Raw genomic sequence first — 19,844 nt, 5'->3', positions numbered from 1 at the left:
TTCTCTGTCCAAAATTTGTGCTACAACATGAAAATGCTTCCAGATCATGCAGTGCTTTAGTGTGAATTGTGGGTTTTGTGTACTTCATCTTTATACTGGAACAATGTAATTTTAAGCTATAAACTTCAATTGCTTATTTTACTTAAATGTCATTGGGAGCTTCTTAACTTGCACTGAGAAGTCATCTAGGTATTTGCAAGAAGATACTGATGAATGCTAGATATGTGCTCAGTATTGTTCTTTGGTTTTATCTTCTTGTGGTCATAAGGTGATTTGTTGTGGGCTGGGTTTTGTGGGGTATTTTTGTTTTGTTTTTTGTTTTGTTTTGTTTGTTATTGGGGTTTTTTTTGGTTTTTTCATCTTTTTATTCCTTTGGTCTTTTTGCCAGTCTTGAAACTTAATAGCTTGGCAGAGGTACCATAATTAGATTCCATTTTCTAGGAGCCTTATCCAGTGTTTCTAAATATGAGAAGAAAACATGCCCAATGCCTCAACAAATAGAAATCTTAAATCCACATGCAAAAAGCAGTTTTATTATTTGCAAATTCATTGTGTGACAATCTGGGTTTAACAGTCCAATTAAAGTTTAACTTTCTTTAACTGGGGAAAAATTTAAAATACTCCAGTAGATTCTGACTCTGGTGTCTGACCCTGAAAACCCCATCTGTCAGAAGAAACAGGACTCTCTCCAGGACTTTATCACTCCATTCTAGGTGTGGACAGAAGTTGTAAGTGTGTGAGGCATGATCCTTTTGTTTGAAATGAAATTGATGTGTCTTGGGCACAAAAAGGGAACAGGTACATTGTCTGCCCCAGGTAAGTCTTAAACAAGGCTTTGAGACAAAACAAAAACCCCAGCAAAGACTGGTTTTGTGCTCTGAGTATGTGTGTGACTTACTGATTGTATAAAACCCATGTGTAGCATAAAGTAGGCAATGCCTGTTATTTATGCTGCTCTGTTGCAGTGAGGCTGAAAGCCATGCAGCATGAAGTAATCAACTCAGCTGCTCCTTGTGAATACACTTGGGAAATGCTGGAGATGGTGTGCTTTGGACAGAGACAGTAAAGAGGAAAGTGGCTTCATGGAAGGTGATCTAGGGGAGAAGGATATTATAGAACCCATAGCAGGAAAACTGTAGTGATAGGTGGGAGCAGGAATGCTTCCTACTGAAGGATGAAAGTGTAGTAGTCTGATTACTTGCTTATATTTGAAGTACTAATTTTTAAGAGTAGCAAATGGGTAGCTACTTGTAATTCCTGATTGAAGCCATGGGCATAATCAGGTGGGTCCAGCAGAAGACCATGATGATGATCAGAGGGCTGGAGCACCTCCCCTATGATAAGAGGCTGAGAGCCTGTTTTAGGCTCTCTTGTACAAAAGAAGATGCTGGGAAAAGACCTTATAGCAGAAAGGATTGGGAGGGACTCCTTAATTGGGAATGTAAGGATAGGGCAAGCGGTAGCAGTTTTAAACTGAAGGAAGGTAGATCTAGATTAGATTAGATAGTCAGAAGAAATTATTTTCTCCGGGGCTGGTGAGCCACTGGAATGGGTTGCCCAGAGAAGTTGTGGATGTCCCATCCTGGGAAAATGTTGAAGACCAGGCTGGATGTGCCTCTGAAAAACCTGGTCTACTGGAAGTGCAGGGGAACAGGATGATCTTTAAGGTCCCTTCCACCTTAACTTCAACGATTTCCAACTACTTGACTCTCCTAGGACAGTCTCTTCAGTCATTATGATTAGGGACAGGCTTGCAAATGTTTTTCTTGAGACTGTTGCAAATAGTTTGTTGGAGGAAAAGATACAATGCTGGTTGTAAAGATAAATGTCAGTGCCACTGTATGACCAGCAGGCAGAAGCACATGATGTTGTCTGTGCTTGTGTGTGTGCTATAACAGCCTCATCCTGCTTCTGTCTCTGGCTGAGCAAGAAGATAGTACAGAGATGTGTAAGTTCAGTGGGGATTTCTGCAGCAGCTGGGCTCAGACACTGTCTGCCCAGACAGCTCCTCTGGATCCCAGTCTTTCCAATTTCTGCGCCTGCAGATATGAACTCATGAGGCAGCAGCCCTACTGCAGTACAGACAGTCTCACTTCCCTGTGCATTCTCACACACTCACAGTGTTGTCTAGGACTCCCTGGGTCCCCAGAGCCCCCCACCCCAGCTCTCCTGCTTAGAGAGTCACTTCCACCCAGAGCTGGCCCTTACAGACTGACCCACTGACCCATTACTCCCAGGCCATTTCACCTGCTCATCAGCTGGTCCAGCTTGATCCATGCAAGCAATCAGACCCTTGGACTGGCTGCAGGTGCTGTAGCATGAGCTTATGGGTCTCTGTGACCAGAGATGCCTGGCATGGGGCTGGCACTGTTGTCACTGCAGTCTCTCTGTGTGCCGGCACCACAGACAAATGGACCCTTTCACCTGCAGTGCTACTCCATTTCCTGGCACACAGACCATGTTCTTGAACCCTGAATCGAGAGCCCCTTCCCCAGGTGATAGATGGAAATGAGATTTAATAAAAATTACAGAATAGTTGAGGTTGGAAGATACCTCTGGAGGTGCAGTGGTCCAACCCCCTTGGAGGGACATTTAAAACCTCTGCCAGTACAGATGGGATGCAGGGCATGGCCAGGCAAGTGTAGTGACCACAAAACTTTATGAATATGTGGCTTTTTTCATCCTGTTATTCCCATTTTCTCCTCATAATTATCCTTTCTCAAATCACTTCAGTTCATCCATCTTCCCCACCTTTATTTTCTTCCCTAAAGATTTCATAGTAAGACATTTACAAACCCAAAATTATTTTTCCCCACATCCCAAAGTGCCCTCCACTGGCAGCCCCCTGGGTTGCAACTGCCCTTAGTCCAGAAGATGATCCAGAGAGCTGCTGTGGGTAACACATCCTAATGGGTTTCATGCATGGATAATGGAAGTGATGGCACTGCTGGGAAAGTCTGAGACGGGCTTGGCCAGGGGCTGTTTGTTGTTTGCCTGCTCATCCTCTTCCTTTGGGCTTGTGTATGTGTACTCTCCTGGGATGCTCCCTAGCCCATCCCAGGACCTGTTGGCTCATGGGATGGTCCTGGGAACATCCAAAGAAAATTTCCCTTGGGCTCCCTGTGCTCCTCTGCAGGGGTACAGACAAGCTTTTATCATTTAAACTGACAGGGTCATCTGTGTTTGCTTCTAGGTAGCAATGCTGGTAGTGCTGCAAGCAGACTTAAGGCAAAAGAGAGAGTCACCAGCAGCATCTCTAAGGATAGCAGAAGGTGCAGGATGAATTGTGGAAAAAAGAAGACTGCATAATATTCTAGGAAAAATTACCCTTCTGTACATTCAGAGATGGGGGAGTTACAATTGGTGATGCTTACCTATCAAACTTGATTATGTTTCCTACTGGAAATTTTTAAATAAAATGTTACAAAGAGCTTTTGCCATTTCTTATTTACAGTTTCGTCATCCTGATACCTCAGCGTTGATAGTCTTTGCTTGTCAACATAATGCTGCAGTAAAATCTATATACAATTTTTTTGGTTTTGTTTTGTTTTTTGCATTTGTTATAAATTTTGCTTTGTAAAAGTGACTTCTTTTCTTTTAACTTTTCAGATTATTCAGATTATGAAGACAGTTCTGTTGAATTCCTGGACAGGTGTTCCTCTCCCTTAACGCGGTCCTCAGGCAGCTCTCTGACATTGCGCAGTATGTTCTCAGAGAAGAACACTTCATACCAGTATCCAAGAGCTATCCTGTCTGTTGACCTTAGTGGAGAAAGTAGGTTGAATGAACAGCAAATTTCAGTTTATAAGTTTAATTTTTTAAGAAAGAGAATTTTAAAGGAAATAATTTGGTTTATGTTTGGGATGGTAGCTATAAATATGATGACTGATTTATTTAAATAGATGGAGGATCCATCTATTTAAATCAAAATGCTTACACTCCTCAAGCTGTTCTACATTGTATGGCTTTGGTTAAGTTTTGCTACTTTGCATCTGAGGAGAGCACGTTAAAGACACTTAGCAGAATTCATCTTGAAATCTCATATACCAGCAGTGTATTTGAGAGCAATTTTTTTGCTATTGCAGATTAAGATTTTTACCTGTCAAAACTCCCTGTATTTCTTTGAATTATTGTGTCTCTCCACACACAGTTTCACATGTCCTTATTTCTATTAGACCTTTCAGATGTGGAGTTCTTGGATGATTCTTCCACAGAGAGTTTGTTACTTAGTGGTGATGAATACAATCAGGATTTTGATTCAACTAACTTTGAAGAGTCTCAGGATGAAGATGATGCTATCAATGAAATTGTTAGATGCATTTGTGAACTTGATGAAGAAAATGGCTTTATGATTCAGGTAAAAACGTTTGGTGTGTGGAGTTGTATTTTCTGTGTGAATGTTTTGCTTGTGAAGGTGCCCTTTTGATGTGTCACAGACTGGAATTATGTAGAGACCTGTACATAAGTGAACAAGAACAAAGTGGATGCAGAGCTGTTTCTCTAGGATGGGGTTTCTCTAGCAATTTGATATGTAGGACAAATTGCTAGGTAACCCTTTTCTTTATAGCCAGCTGATAAATTTGGAATAAAGTATCCTCTTCCACACACAAAGTATTGCTTCTGTTCTCCAGACCATCCTGATTATATGAGCCATCCTGGCTTGGCCCTTGTGCTTTGCAGTAGCACTTGTAGAAGCCTCTCTGCTGACTGTAAATGTCCCTCCTCTGCATGCAGCATGTCTCCTGTGCAGACACTGAATACTGTCAGTACTGTGGTGTGTATTTCATCTTTAGAATAGCACTTCTCACACTGGATATCACTACCAGGTTTTAGAAACTGCTGAGAATGTACATCTTAACTTGGTATAGATAAAAGGGAAGAAGAGTATGCCATGTCTGCACAGCATTCAGGTGTTGATGGATTGCAACTCCTTCTGCTTATTTGTACTCCAATGAGGAGAGCATTTCCCATCCACGAGCAATTCCAAGTATTTTTTCTCAAGCAATTTATAATGCAGTGATTAAATCAAATGCAAAAAGCAGTAAGGAAGAACTCAGTTGTCAACAACGTTAAAAAGGTTATGAACCTCCTGTGTTTCCTATCCCCATTCAAAATCAGGTTTGTATTCAACTACTTCTGTGGTACAGTTCCTGTTGATAGTATGGAGCCCTTTATTGAGATTTAAAGGAAACAAGTAGGGCTGTCATGTGTTAGTGGACTTACTCTTCTGGAACTGGCAGAGCCCTGGAAATGAAGGGCACACGGGCTGTCTCAGGGAGCAGACTAAAATGCAGTGCTGTGTTGGAGAAACTGAGCAGGAGCTCAGCTGTGGAAATGTGAATGTGGAATTCCACAATGTGGAAAAATGGACTGGTTTAACAATCTTTGGAGACAGGAGGGGACACCGTAGCTGTATTGACAGGAGGAAAGGTGACTTCCCTGTTTTGAACAGGTTGATGCTCAAAGGCATGTCAAAGAGGAGAGATTTACAGCAGAGAGCTAGCAAATGTTTAAAACACTTGCAAGCACAGAGTTGAGAAAGGGAAATATCTTTATAAGAGGTAGTTTCCTGCCTGATTTTGAAGTCCAGTGGCAGCCTGATTTTTCCTCTTCATGCTTGTCTCACTGAGAGCAACCAGTTTGCTGTTTCTAGGCTCTCATGTCTTACCACTTCTATTTTACTCTCCTATTCTCTTGTTTCTCCTCTTTCATTTTCTCTTAATTTTCTTTTTCTTTTAGATTTTCCATTGGTGCGATATTAAAAGCACATCTTTCTAGCGCACTGGAGAGATGCTTTGTAAATATAAATAATTAAACTGAAGAGTTTTCTACTTTTCACTGTTATGCTGTAATGTATTACATTATCTTTCTACTTTACTATAATATTATACTCCTGTCTTATGTTTCGCTACTAAATATGTAGGTGCTAAAATACTGAATGTTGTAATAAAATACTATATGATATTACATCTTCAGTTTCTTTTTTTTTTTTTCCAGTCTGGAGTTTGTGGTTGAGGTAACTTTCAGATCTAGAGCTCTTTTTTTAACTTGATGTCTTTGTCTACCCAAATACAAATTGCCCAACTAAAATATTCTTGCTCAAACCAGCTATTTAAATTCAAGTGCTGTTCTCTGCATATCTGAGTTTTTGCACCTACTTGTCTCAGTTTTAGTTTTTGCTTTTGTTGTTTTTTTTTCTGACATCAGTGTGAAGAATGCTTGTGTTGGCAGCACAGTGTATGCATGGGACTGTTGGAGGACAGCATTCCAGAGCAGTACATCTGTTACATCTGCAGGGATCCACCAGGTACGGGTAAACCACCTTTATCTGCAGCCTTGCTTGGGATTTTTGAGCAGAGATGTTACGAATTTTCTTAAATTGTTCAAGCTTTGTCTGTTTTGTGTTACGTGTGACACTTCTTTGGGGCAAGTGATTCTAAGTTTGGCTCTGGGCAGAAACTTCTTTGTTAGTAACATCATGGTCACCTATGCTAAATCTTATCCATGAGCTTAGTTACCATAGTTTTACTTGTTGGAACTTAATTCTCCCCAAACCTTAGAACTTTGTCAGTGTAGTCTGAAAAGCCTTTCTAAAGAAGTAATTTTTGTTCAGGGATCTATTCTGCCAATACTTGGAATCACATTTGTTAATTTAAATAATTTCTTAGAGGAAAAGGACTCAGTACCGCAGTACACTCAAACATGCTGTGAATGGCATTTCATAGTAATTGCAATTTTATAATGTTTATGTTTGCCCAGAACTGTGTAAAAGTGTGGAACTGAATATTTAAAATATGGGAAAATCTAGCACATCTTATATTAAACAATAGTGCACAAACAGCATATGTTGAACTTCAGATAGTTAGGTCAAATTTGTAAGAACTAGGAAAACTATTTACTTTCCAACTGAATTCATTTGATGAGGAAGATGTTGATTTAAAAATTATTCTGTGATAAACCCATTTTTCTTAATAGTTATTTGGAGCAAAACAAAAGAATTTGGAAGTAAGTTTTTTGTGTTTTCTTCTGACAATTGATACAAATGCACATAGCTGTCTTCTGGTGAAATATCCAGCACTCCAGCTGTTTCAAAAGGGCTGTGAGACTACAACCTCAAATCTACTTCCATTCTAAATCTAAAAAGTGAAATATGTAAATTGTTCGCAGAGTTTTTATTAGCTATTTTTGAGATGACATATTAGAAAAATAGAGCTTTTTCCATATGCCCCAGTGTGAATCAAAACTGGTGGTAGAGAGTCTTGTTTGAGAGTTCTGTGTGGTGTCTCTTTGAGCAGCCCAGCTTTTCTTACTAAACCCAGCTAATTTGTCTTGTGCTCTTTCCCTGCACTGTATTAGGTACTTCGTTTTCCCCTGCTATGCAGAGTCTGTGTCCCTAATTTTTATCTTCTCTCCCTTCCTAACCATTACTTCTTTTCTTTCTATGTCAGGAGAAAAAAGTCATTCTCAATGTCAGTATTTTAAAGTGTATTGGGATAATGGGCAAAAAGGAGATAGACAGGGTATTCTCCTGAAAGGTATGAAGGGCTTCCATCAACCTGTTCTTTGTTCTGTCTATGATAGTATGATTTGAAATCGAGTGTAAGATATTGCCGTCAGTCTGTCTGGGTGCCTTGTTGTAAACAATAACATTGCAATAATTAGCATTATGCATTTTTAGTTTTGGGTGGGTGTTTTGGTTTCATTTAGTTATGGGGCTTTTTTTTAAATTTGTTTGGGTTTTTTAGTAGTTATTTAGCTACTGTAGACGCTCTAGCTAAATAGTGAGGCCCACATACACCAATACCCTCCCTAGAAGTCTGATGAAAGGCACCTCAAAGGGGAGTGTAAGAGCTCTGCTGTCAGATAACTTTGAAATACCTGCTTTTCCTGGCCTCTAATAAATAGATATTGACTTCAGTATTGAAGCAAGACATTTGTCTTTTAGAAACAAACTGGGTGTTTTGGATATGTCCGTATAAAATCCACTCTTTAACATTTCTCTTGGTAACTTCGGCTTTCTTTTTTTAAAAAAGAAATAGTAAGTTGCAGTACTTAGATAAATAAAATACCAATGTAAACTTTTTTTTTGGTGGTTATTTTTTATTTTGGTAACAGCATAGATCTTAATATCATATAGCTTGATTGCAAAGCTGATTAGATTTTAATTTCAAATGCTGTTTAGAAGGTATTGAGGTTTCAGGCTTATTTTTTTTCTCATAAGTTTTAAGACTTTATTCTTAATCCACAAAAATTAATTTCTTACATATTAATAGCAAAATCTTGAGTCATCCTTTCATGGATGTTAGATATTTAGACAAGTACAGCACATAATTATAGCACTCTAGTTGTAAATAATTCTGGTGTGGCTCAATTTGTTTATTGCTTACCCCAGGACAGAGGTGGAGTGCCAAATATCTCTATGACAAAGACTGGCTAAACAACGGACACATGTGTGGATTATCATTTTTGAAAGAGAACTACTCTCATCTTAATGCCAAAAAGATCGTGTCAACACATCACCTACTGGCAGATGTTTATGGGGTAACTGAAATACTGCATGGATTGCAGCTGAAGATTGGCATACTGAAGTATGTATCACTCCAGGGTTTATTTTCCAGCTGTATATATTCAAGTAGAAGAGACTACCATTATTCTATATGCATTTTTCCCTGACATTGAAGTTCTTTCTTGTATAATATTTTAAATAATTCAAGTGCAAGATGTGCAGTACCCTCAGCTTCAGCAGGAGCTAGGTGTTCAGCACACAAGCAGGTCTGGTCTAGTGGGATTATTGGTGAATTTTTTTGTAAATTTTGTGTTAAAGGGACACAAAGATTTATCTTAAATTGATGAATGACCTAAGAATACTTCCTGTTTGATAATCATGCTTATCAGTACCTAAGATCTAGGAGAATTGAATGCTTAAAAGTAGTGTTATCCATAACTTGCTTTTTTTCCTCCTCTTCATTGCAGAAATAAGCATCACCCAGACCTTCATCTCTGGGCTTATTCAGGGATGAGAAAAGAACAAGAACAAAGAACTGTTGGGGTAGAGAAAAAGTTAGTGACTTTACAGGATGCTGTTAATCCAGCTGAAAGGACGTGTCATAGTCAAAACCATAAAGAGCCACCCAGTATACCCCAGAAGATGGAAGAAACGTATATCACAAGTGAGCACAGTTACCAAAAACCACAGAGTTTTAGCCATGACTACAAAGCAGTCACTGACCCTATGAGCTCAGATGATGAAGACACAAGTAGCTTTGAGGAAGATCAGGAATATCATACAGAGAATAAAAACTGTTTACAATATTCTTTTAGAGATGGTGGCATGAATGAGCAGGTAAGTATCATTCTTCATCTGGGAAATTTTATTTGGAAAAGTATGTTTGTATGTTTGATAAAGCTGAAGTATCTATAGGTATTTAGAAATGTTTATTGCTGTAAGTCAACATATTTATCAAATAAGTCAGCAGAAATCACTAGAAGCAAACTTGGATCACTGCAATAGTTCCAGGTGAAGTATGTTCATTTCAGTTGGTGTATGAAATACAAGGTATAGTTTAAGGTATTGCCTATGCTAAAAATTTGTTGTCAATCTAATGTTTTGAGACAAAGGAAACCCTATTTGTAAAATTCAGAGTCTTGGAACAGAACTTACATGGTTTTTATAAGGTGAGGAAAATGGGACAGGTTTCTTTTTTTCTCTCAGTTTGGTTATCTACATGTGTTAGGAGGTTTTTGTTGTTTTGTTATACCAAGGTTTTTTTAATAGTGTTTATTATTGTATTGTATTATTTTTTTTAATAGCAGTGCTACCTAGAATGCCATCCACAAGTAATGATTTACTGACCAACTAATTTCTCCTCATGTTCAACTGCTTTTCAGTCTTCTATATTGCATATTTCTTCTAATGAAACATTTTTAGTCAGGATTATATTTTGCTGTTTAAACATCTCATTTTGACATTAATGGTTTGAATCCATTATTTGGTGGAAAAGGTCTGAAACTTGTTAATCTGGTTTTAGTGAACAGTTCTCTGAGCAAAAACCAAAGAGAACCAAACCTTTCTGTTTTCTACAACACCAGCTGTATGAGGATAAATCGTCCAACTCATCCCCCTTTTGAAGTACAGTTTCTGGTGTGGAAGAAATGAGTATGATACATCTTATTTCTTTTTAATTTTAGTTCTAAATGTGGCATGTAAGCTGTATAGTCTGAATGGGGAATTTTTGGCTCATTCTAATTAAAAATACATGTTTCTGTGCTAAATTTACTACATTGCACAACTGTATTTGGGTTTATAGTAAGGAGAAATGCAGCAATGTCAAATACTATTGCCTTCCAACAGTAGTTTAACAGTATAAATAGTATAAAGATATTTAGAATTAAAGGAAAATATGCATGAGCAGTTAAATAAACTAATATTTTCTTCAGAGATTCAAGCATATATCTTAAAAGCTAGGTGTCCTCTGTTTGACACTGTCCCAAACAGATCTCTTCTTGGTTTAAGTGTTCTTTCCTTTGGGGACACATTGATCACCTGCCACCTTTTTGATACCAAAATAAGGCCTTCTGCCTATACATGATATGCATGGGAAAATTCTCCTTGGTTTCTCCATGAACATGTTTGCACTTACCTTAAAACTGACATTGGAAGACCATTTTTAAATGATCTGACTTCTCTCTAAGATGCCTTTTCTTCTCTCCTTGTCAATGTTTGGTTGGAGCTTTGAATTTTCCTTTCTAGCATTCTTCAGAGCTTTTTAATATTCTGGTTTTCCATACTATTTTGTTTTACCCTAATCTGCAGTTCCGTTACATACTTCCATTTCTCTTACAAACAGTATTTGGATTAACTGTTATCAAGTCCCCTTTTGGGCTATGCATTATCTTTAAAATTATATTTAGTTTCCTTGGTTTTGCTTCAGAAAGCACAAGTGTTCCCCACCTGAATATCCTGTTATTTCTTGTCCACAAGCTGTATCTTTAACTCTTCTCCTGCCATCACTTCCTGATTACCTACACTGATCTCAGAGGAGAACCTATTGGATTTTGTGGATTCTTTCTAAGGAGCCAATTGAATATAGAGGTCATTAGATGAATGAAAAAAAAAAAAAACCAAACAAAAAAAACTATGATGTTATTTAGATATTTAGTTACTTACCTTTGAAATTTTCTGTAACTTACTGAAACAGGCTGAAAGACAATATTGGTTTTAGAATTATGGAGTTGGATCCTTTTACAGCAAGGGAAAAGTGGCATTCCTATGGTATTAGAGAGGGTCTGAAAATAGTAAGGAATAGATATTTTATTTATATTGGGAATATTTTCCATAAGATTACTAACAGTTTGATTACTGAAAACACTGTGGAAGCAAACCTGATGTCTTCAGAGAAGGGATTTTAAATATCATAAAAGCATCAAAACTCTCATACCTTTCAAATCTATCTCTGATAGATAATTTTAACTCCTTTAGTGAACGTTATGAATATTAGCAATGCTTTTCCCATCTGAGTTGCTAATAAAGCTGTCTGCAGGTCAGTCAGAGTTTTATTTGTTTGGTTGGTGTTTTTTAATTGATTTTAAGTCTTAAAATGAAATTTGGATTTTTTTGCTTAAGTGCTTAAGCTTAAAATCCATCAGTTCCTATGTTGTTCCTTACCTCTCTTCTCACTCTTCTCACTCTTCCTATACTTTACTGGAGAAAAATATTTTAATAATAGACCTAACACCATTTTTTTCTTATGTGGTGTGGAAAATTAGCTGAGCTTTTCAGAGAAGTGTATTAAAGTTATTCTTTGCTGTGGCATTTGACATGTACTGACACAGTGTGAGCACATGTATCTGGCATTCTAGTCCTTAAAATAAAATATTCAATAGTTAAAGAACTTCATTGGATATGAAGTCATACTGGATATAAAATGGAAGCTGTTAATCCTGCTAATTACTGGAGATGCTGAGCATTTTTAACTCATTAAATCTGATCTCCTTCCACTCATTAGCTGAAACATCAGCCATAGAAAGATTAGGAACTCGTGTATTATCTGTGGCATGCTGTGAAGGTACTTGTTTTATTGAAGAGGTTAATCTTCCTCAGATACTATGTTAGAGTAACTCCACATGTTACTGTAACTGTCCCCAAACAAGTCCAGTTCTGCCCCAAACTTGTTCTTGGAAGATAGATGGGGTCATAGGAGGTAGGGAGAGAAGTTTTTTGTCTTAATCAGCAAACAGGACAGATTGTCCAAAGAGGGTGTGGAGTCTCTCCCTCACTGAAGATATTCCAGAACCACCTGGACACAATCCTGTGCCATGTGCTCTGGGATGACCCTGCTTGAGCAGGCAGGTTGGACCACATGATCCTCTGTGGTCCCTTCCAACCTGACCCATTCTGGGATTCTGTGAAATAGGATGTCCAGCTTATTTGTGCAAAATAGTGATTGTTGACATCTTAGATACTTCTCCATTGTAGAAAGTTTTCCATGGAAACAAACGTTAGGATTTTGCACATTTTTGGTGGCAGTAGATCCATGCAGTTCAGCACTTTGTAATTTAAGTTACTATTTATATAAAAAGGGTACAGAAGTACAGTCTGTCTTACTGCATTGAACAAAGTATTTGAGCTGATAAACTTCAGTGTTGGGGAAATGAAGCAAAAGGTATAGATGCTTATTTATGTGGAATCTGCATTTTGTTTTAGTCTATTGATGTGGCATGATATGTGGCTTTCTGAGTAAGCTTTTTGTCATGTATACAAAAGTACAGTTCTAAGCCAGCAGATTATATCATGTGACTCAAATGTTGAAATCAACACCAGAAATTAAAACAAAGCAAATAAAAAATCTTAAATGGCAATTTTTTTCTTTCTGTTGCTCCTATGAAGAATTCTGCAGAAGGAAACACTGTGTTTGTTTGTAATGAAAGAAAAGGCTCAGAAGAACAAGTGGACACACATCTTCAATGGCAGCTAAATCTCCTCACCCATATAGAGAATGTACAGAATGAAGTCACCAGCAGAATGGACCTGATTGAAAAAGAAGTTGATGGTAACTGCATTGCCACATTGCTTATGAATGTACCTGTAGCAGCATCTCTTATAACTAATGTGTTCAAAGTGATCTGAGGCACTGACGATGGGCTTTTAAGTATTCTAATGTTCAAATTTGGGTCCCAGAATTATAAGCAGAGCTTGTATCCTTGATTTCCCCACCCCCTTCCACAAGTTTTCAATGCCCAAAAAAGTAGATTAAGCACTCAGAACCCCTGAGCTCAGGCTCAGACTTCAGAAAGCTTAGATGACTTGTCTAGTCTTTGTCCAGATATGAATCATAAAGTTGATGGCTTCTTCTATGCCTTGATTGATTTTTGTCTGATTGTTCTAGTAATTGACAGTATTTAGAGATAAAAATGGTGTTTATTGTGCCTTCAACTGTTTTTTTATTAGTAGTAAGCAAGTGGTTTCATTAAGACAAATCAGTCTTCATGAGAAATCTTGAATGAAATTATATTGTACAAAAATATTGTAACATATAAGTGTCTATGACTTGCCAGTCATATTAACTAGTAATTAAGGGATCTTGTAGTCTAATCCTAGGAGTCCTTAATTAATCTTTTAACAAAGTTGTCTTATTTCTATTTGCAGTTTTACTTCCAGTATCCCTGTTTTTCCTAGGCAGTGTTTCTAAACTAACAGGGTTGACCTTTTCCCTTCTCTGTTTCTACAAGCAGAGAAACTCCTTGAAAACATTTGTTAAAGATTGGAAAACCATTCTATAGTCTGGACCTTGTCCACAGGAGCCTGTTAAAGTGGCAGAAGCAAGCCTTGTGTCTAAGGGTTGCATTTTCTGTTCCAGAACTGTCAGAGTAGACCATGAATTGAAGTTTCTTTTTTGTGTGTAGAGGGTAAATTGTGAGCCAAGGGTAAAATTTACACCCAGATACCTTTTTAGAGCTACAATCAAATCAGAAGATTGGATTGTTCAAGAGAAATACGGAATTAGTTGGTGTTTCCATAATGAAATTTCTTCTGTTGAATAAGGCTCAGTGTATTTTCCCTTTTTATGAAAGACAAAGTAAGAAAGAACAGTTTAATATTTATGGAAACTGTTTCTCAAAGACTTACTCTAATCAACTTCTTCTTTTTCCTTCTGTAGTTTTAGAAAGCTGGCTTGATTTCACTGGAGAACTGGAACCACCAGATCCTCTGGCAAGATTGCCTCAGCTCAAGCGACGTATCAAACAGCTCTTAATTGACATGGGAAAAGTACAGCAAATAGCAACACTTTGCTCTGTATGACAAAAGGAAGAATAAAGAAGTAAAAATAGGTTCTTTACAGTGAATTTTCTTATTAGCCACAAGACTGACAGGAAGACAGCAAAAAGCTGAGCATTTATATGGTTCTTTGCAGATTACATTAATAGCCTGAAGCTTTAGAAAGAAGAGAGGAAGTTTAGTGTCAGGAATCTGTTTTATTGAAAATATGAATATTCAATGTCCAGGCTTCAAAATTATATATAATATACTGAGAAAAGTAAATTTCTCAGGATTTTAACATGTTAAACAAGTAAATCCCCAGATACAAGAAAATTCAATAAACAAAAAAACCAAAATCTCTTTGAAGAGCAATGCTACTATTTTGGAACCCTTGGGAAACATTTCTAAATTAGCACAATTCAGCTGACTAAAAATACAATCCTCTTATCTTGCTGATGAAAGATACAGAGAGAGCTGTATCTTCCCTACAAGGAAGGTTTTTAGATTATTCCTTTCTCATATGAATGTTCAGGAAATCAAACATACTAGCTTTGATTTTTGAAAAAAATTACTTGTCACGGTCTCCCTTTTAAAATATTTTTTTAAATAGAAATCCCTAGAACAGCACCCCTAGGCTCCTTTAAAACAGAAGTGGAAAATAGTGATCAGATGTGCCAAATAATATTAAAATCACTGGGATGAGAGTTTGATTATGACTTAGGTGAAGGTTTTTTCCAAAGTCCTACTCGGTGCCAGCAGTCCATCCAAAATTGTATCTAGTTTATATTTTTTTATGTTCTATAGCAGTGTTCAGGAATCAAGGTACAATTTTTGTCCTGGGTAGCTCTGTTCTGATGTCGGCCCTCTGAAAATGTCACCATCCTCACTGGGGATGGGGAACGACAAGAGCAGTAAAACTGTCTGTGACTGTGGAAATTCTAAATACCATTAGAGAAAAAAATCACAAGATACCTTATCCAAGTTGTTTTTATAAAATTTTTCAGCTTCAGTGAATGAAATGTCATGAAACCAAAGGCAACCTACTTGCTCTGTTAGCTCTTGCTGGATTTTGAGCCCAGGACTTTCCCTGTGCTGATAAGTTGCCGCTGTACCCAGTGCTACATCTGTGTCTGTGTATGTATATGTGTATAGCTACATGTACATATATACATACCATACACATTTCTACCTACACATGTCTAGTTTTATTACCATAGACTACAAGAACTGGTGGTTCATATTACCTTTTAACAAGCAGTTTCTAAAATTGAAAATAATGTATGTACAGGTTTTGAAATTTGTAAAATATGACTGTTAAAAGGAGGCTATTTAACTGAGGACATTAAGATACTTGAACATTTTATGCCTCATGTCTGTTTATCAGTTCTAGTTATCTGTATAAATGCATTTTAGAACCGATAGACAGTAAACTTGAATTTACCTTTTGATATGAGTACAAGCCACTGTACATTCAAAAATTATTTAAATTTGCAAACACACTGTTCTATATGTAAGGTACTGTATGTAAAACTGTTTATTAAAACTATTCTGCATACTCTACATTTTCCACTTTTCTTCCTGATCTACATACAAATGTAAAAAAATAAGTGATTGTTATTGTGTACAGACCATCAAAAAATCTTGGAATGCCTTTTAAGGATGCATACAACTGAAAAATGTGCCAAAGATGGATTATCTGGGAAAGACTTTGCAACCAGTGCATTGAACTTTCATGATAAAACCATTATTGAGAAAGAAAGCAGCGTGGCTGGTTCATTGCTAAATTAAACCTATCCTGACTTTTCCTCCCTGTCTGTCATACCTGAAGTGAGTTATCACTCCTGATGGCCAAAGCAAAATTTCCCTCTTACAGAGCAGTTGCTATTTAAAGTCTTCCCGCATCAAGCTTGTGATGTATCACATCACAGAGCTGTCTGATAACATGGAAGTATGGAATGGTTGGCGACTCCATAATGCAGAAAGAACATTAGAGCTGTGGAGATGTTGACATCTTATAGCAACTGTTAATAAATACTCTGTGTTATATAGTTGATGCTTAAATAACTGCTTCAAACATGAATAGTTGAGTGATCTACTTGCTTTTGGATATGTGAGATGTTTTTATAGACTATTCACTTGCTGCATATCCTTGAATGTGGTACTGTGTGTACTGTATAAGAGAAGTATAAATCCAGATGAATTACTTTGAAACAAAGTGGAGTGTATTTACAGAATTTATACAGCATACACTGTAGCAATATTATGCAATGTGTGTGCATGTGTGTGATGTAATATAATTGTAAATGTTACTGAAAGTGAAGGTGGACTTGGAAAGTTAGTGGGGAGGACAGAGGTTTTATTCTTACTACAGAGATGGAGGAATGGTATCCTGATAAGGAAATCCTAAGGTCAAAGTTGAAGTTGCCCTTGCAGCTTTAATGTGTCTTCTATTTGTATGTATAATGGCCTCTTAATTTACATGAATATGTAATTTCTCCCTTCAAGATCCTGCCTTGTTCAGGATGGACTGTGCTTACAAAAACAAACTGTTCAGTATTTTTTTTCTGTTCATTGTGTAGTCATGTATTATAAAAATTCCTGCAAGCATTCATATCTTCTAAGAAATACAATCTCGGTGTCCGTACGGACTGTGCTACGTATGATACATCGTGTACTGCTTGAATGTTTCACAAACTTGTCTGAGTTTGCTTTTTCAAGTCGTGGTGCTGGTCTTTAATATGTGGATGTTAGTTTTTGACCCTAGTATCTCAAGTTTTCAAAGATTTGGGATGCTTTTGAGGTTTTTCTTTTAAACACGAGTCAAGTGCCATAAAAATGCTAAATGTTTTGCACAGAATGTAACCTAGACTTGATTGCTTTGCTCGTGTGCCAGTCAACCCCAGTGTGATCTGGCTCTTACCAGAATTTCCTCCTAGCTGGCCTTATCGAGAGAATCTTATTCCTGTAAGCATAATTTTCCATCTGTCTTCCTGCTTCCTCTCTAAATGAGCCAGGGATGTACAGTCAGTCTATTTGCAACATCATTTATTTGGGTGTGAATTGTGGCTGCATTGTTTGATGGAGAGGACAGACCCTCTCTGAGGAAAAAATAGTAAATGGCAATGTAAAGACTGTTTGATACGTGTGTACAGAAAAGCAAAATGTTTAAATTTGCAGCATTCTTTCAATGAATAGGAGTTCTAAAGAGTAATAGACAAAAGGGAAATGCCATTTTACAGAAGTCTCTTGTGATTTCACAGAGCTAAATGGCAATTTAAATGGCAGTGGAGCCTTTGAATGCCCAGCTTTTTGTCTGAGGTTTAGTTGGGGGTTTGTTTGTTTGTTTTTTTAATGGAGGTATCAGGGTGATTTAATTTCAAAGCCTGCTCCTACTTGTGACCATACCGAAGGCATCTACATCAGGAGTTCTGTGTTTCAGTTGCAGTGAAGGCAGGGCAGCAGTACTGCAGTCATAAATGAAATGTAGTGTTGGTGCTGTGGTCTGGTGTGATACGATGGGGCTGCCACGTTCTGGTTACAAAATGGACATATTCAGGTCATATTGCAGGGAATGGGTTGGAAGATGCTTCCTGTTAACCCTTTTCTTGGGTAGCTGTAGGTCGAATAGTGCCCATATTTTATATACTCTGGCCTTACATGCATAGATGTTTGTTCAGTTGTGGAGTGGTTTACAGTGGTAGAAGCCTGTTGTTTTCTTTCAAATAGACAAAGAAGATGGGTTGCAATTTTCTGATAGATTTCCTGTATTTGCTGGGTAGCAAAGAATTGAAACTGTTCTTCCATGGATGCAGTAATCTTGTATGGCTGACAGCCACTTTTCTCTCTTAATTTTGTCTCTGAGCTTCTACATGTGCTCATCTGTTCATTTTGCAGCTTGCATCTGTTTTCTCCTTTCGTTCTTCAGCTTTCTGCACTCTGGCTTCTGAGGTACCTGGAGGGTGTCACTCCTCTGTTCTCATGCCCAGTTCCTCCTGGCTGCTGTGGGAAGCAGTCGTGGGGAAAGGCCTCTTTGACTCTTCTATCCACAGCCTCCAGAGCATTCTGGGACTTGTGTACAGTTGGAGTGTGTGCACCATAATCAAAATCTCCAGGTGTTTTTGATGCCTTTCTTAAGTAAGCCTCTTCTGTCTTATGCAATTGGTGATCTTCCTCTACTCCCATCTGGCTTCTAACTTAACTAGACCTGAATTAATGTTACAGCAAAACCCCTCTGGCACTGTTGGGCTCCAGCAGTCCTTACCAAACTGAGGGTTGGGATGCAAAGGAGTCATTCAAACATTACAGTAAAATTGTAAAAGTATTTGATGTTGTAAACCACATTATTTTTCCCTTGCATTTAAAGGGAAGCTGTAATAACGTTTCTTCACTGGAAATTCAAAAGGCACAAAACAGATCCTGAACTGAACTGGAGCTTGGTGTAAAAATCAACAAGTGGAGGATGGGCAGGACTCTGCAGGCAGGGGCTTCACAGCCAAAGAGCAGTCTGGCTGTCCCAGCTGCCTTGCCCTATTAGTAGCTCTGTGGAGGTGCTGGTCTGTGTGTAAAGGGGGTGTGTGCAATGATGCCATTCATTTACGAGTAGGATTGTTTAGAACACTGGAACTGCAGGTTTTTGCTCTACTGCTTAAAGATGTTTCAGTATATGCACCTTAATTTTGGAGTGCTTATTAAGGTCAGAGGCTTAATCACTTTTGAAATGCCCATTGCTATTCTCACATTTTTTTAGCTCACAATTTTTTTCTCTTGTACTGATTGCATATGGCTTTAGGTGAGGTTTTTGCAGAGGCTGTTTGAAATGCTTCAGTAATGGTTTCTATTATAATTTGTTATGTCCTGGGCACTGGGTGTGGGGGTCTGTCTTTAGCAATAAATATTATACACTATGTGTATATGTTTGTATATGGAAAACAAATACAGAGCATGTAACAATGGTGAAAATACACTGCATCGAGTGCAGATTGTGCATTTGGCAGCCATTCTGCACCAGTCTGAACAATCCAAATGAAAAATTGGAGACCACGTGGAGAAAATGAACTAGCATGAAAAATCATTCAGGACAGAAATTCCCTTCCCTTACTCTGTGGGCTGGATAACTAAAGCTAGTTCAATTGCTGTTTGCTTCAAACAGCTGTCTTCCTTTCCTGAAAACTGGCCAAGCCTCCTGTGTTCAGCTGTAGCCATGTGCATCAGTGTATTGTCACTAAACACTCTGAGAGAGGCAGCACTGCACTATGATTAAATCTTCTATGAGAGAAGCAAAATACTTCCTTCTGTGATTTGTTTTTTATAATAGCAATAATGTTGACTGCATTCTAATACTCACAATAAAGGTCTGTTGAGATTGTTATGTGCCTGGGCTCCCTTTCCATGGACTTCTCTTCTGGTGAGCTAATGAGTGCATATGTTTTAAAGCGTTAGGGAGTCTTCAGTTGTGTGTTTAGCCTGCAGTCCTTAGGTTATGTGCAGTCATTGATACTCGCTTTTCTACATTGCGAGGCTTGAGGTAATCTTCAGTTGTATTTTAGCCTGTAGGCAAATTATACAATCAGTAAATTATTTACAGTAC

The 19,844-nt window shown here is 37.8% G+C and overlaps 1 protein-coding gene across 3 annotated transcripts in view; it reads left to right on the top strand.

Moving 5' to 3' along the window:
• Nucleotides 1-19,625, top strand: part of PHF20L1 (PHD finger protein 20 like 1) — a 57,241-nt gene extending 37,616 nt beyond the window's left edge. For 2 of the 3 annotated variants that reach the window (XM_014255486.2, XM_088051572.1), the window contains 7 exons: nt 3,610-3,774; nt 4,176-4,357; nt 6,208-6,307; nt 8,393-8,588; nt 8,974-9,343; nt 12,887-13,049; nt 14,157-19,625. In XM_014255486.2, coding sequence (XP_014110961.1) covers nt 3,610-3,774; nt 4,176-4,357; nt 6,208-6,307; nt 8,393-8,588; nt 8,974-9,343; nt 12,887-13,049; nt 14,157-14,299 — 1,319 coding nt within the window. In that variant the 3' untranslated portion in view covers nt 14,300-19,625. Of the gene's footprint in view, nt 1-3,609; nt 3,775-4,175; nt 4,358-6,207; nt 6,308-7,448; nt 7,536-8,392; nt 8,589-8,973; nt 9,344-12,886; nt 13,050-14,156 lie in introns of all 3 variants that reach the window. The other variant, XM_088051579.1, reaches the window with a different exon arrangement.
• Nucleotides 19,626-19,844: the final 219 nt, after the last annotated feature.

The sequence above is a fragment of the Pseudopodoces humilis genome, chromosome 1 (genome assembly GCF_049639895.1).
Source record: "Pseudopodoces humilis isolate 2021_Gansu_Grassland_sample_001 chromosome 1, ASM4963989v1, whole genome shotgun sequence".
Taxonomy (NCBI): domain Eukaryota; kingdom Metazoa; phylum Chordata; class Aves; order Passeriformes; family Paridae; genus Pseudopodoces; species Pseudopodoces humilis.
This window is presented reverse-complemented; position numbering and strand designations above follow the sequence as displayed.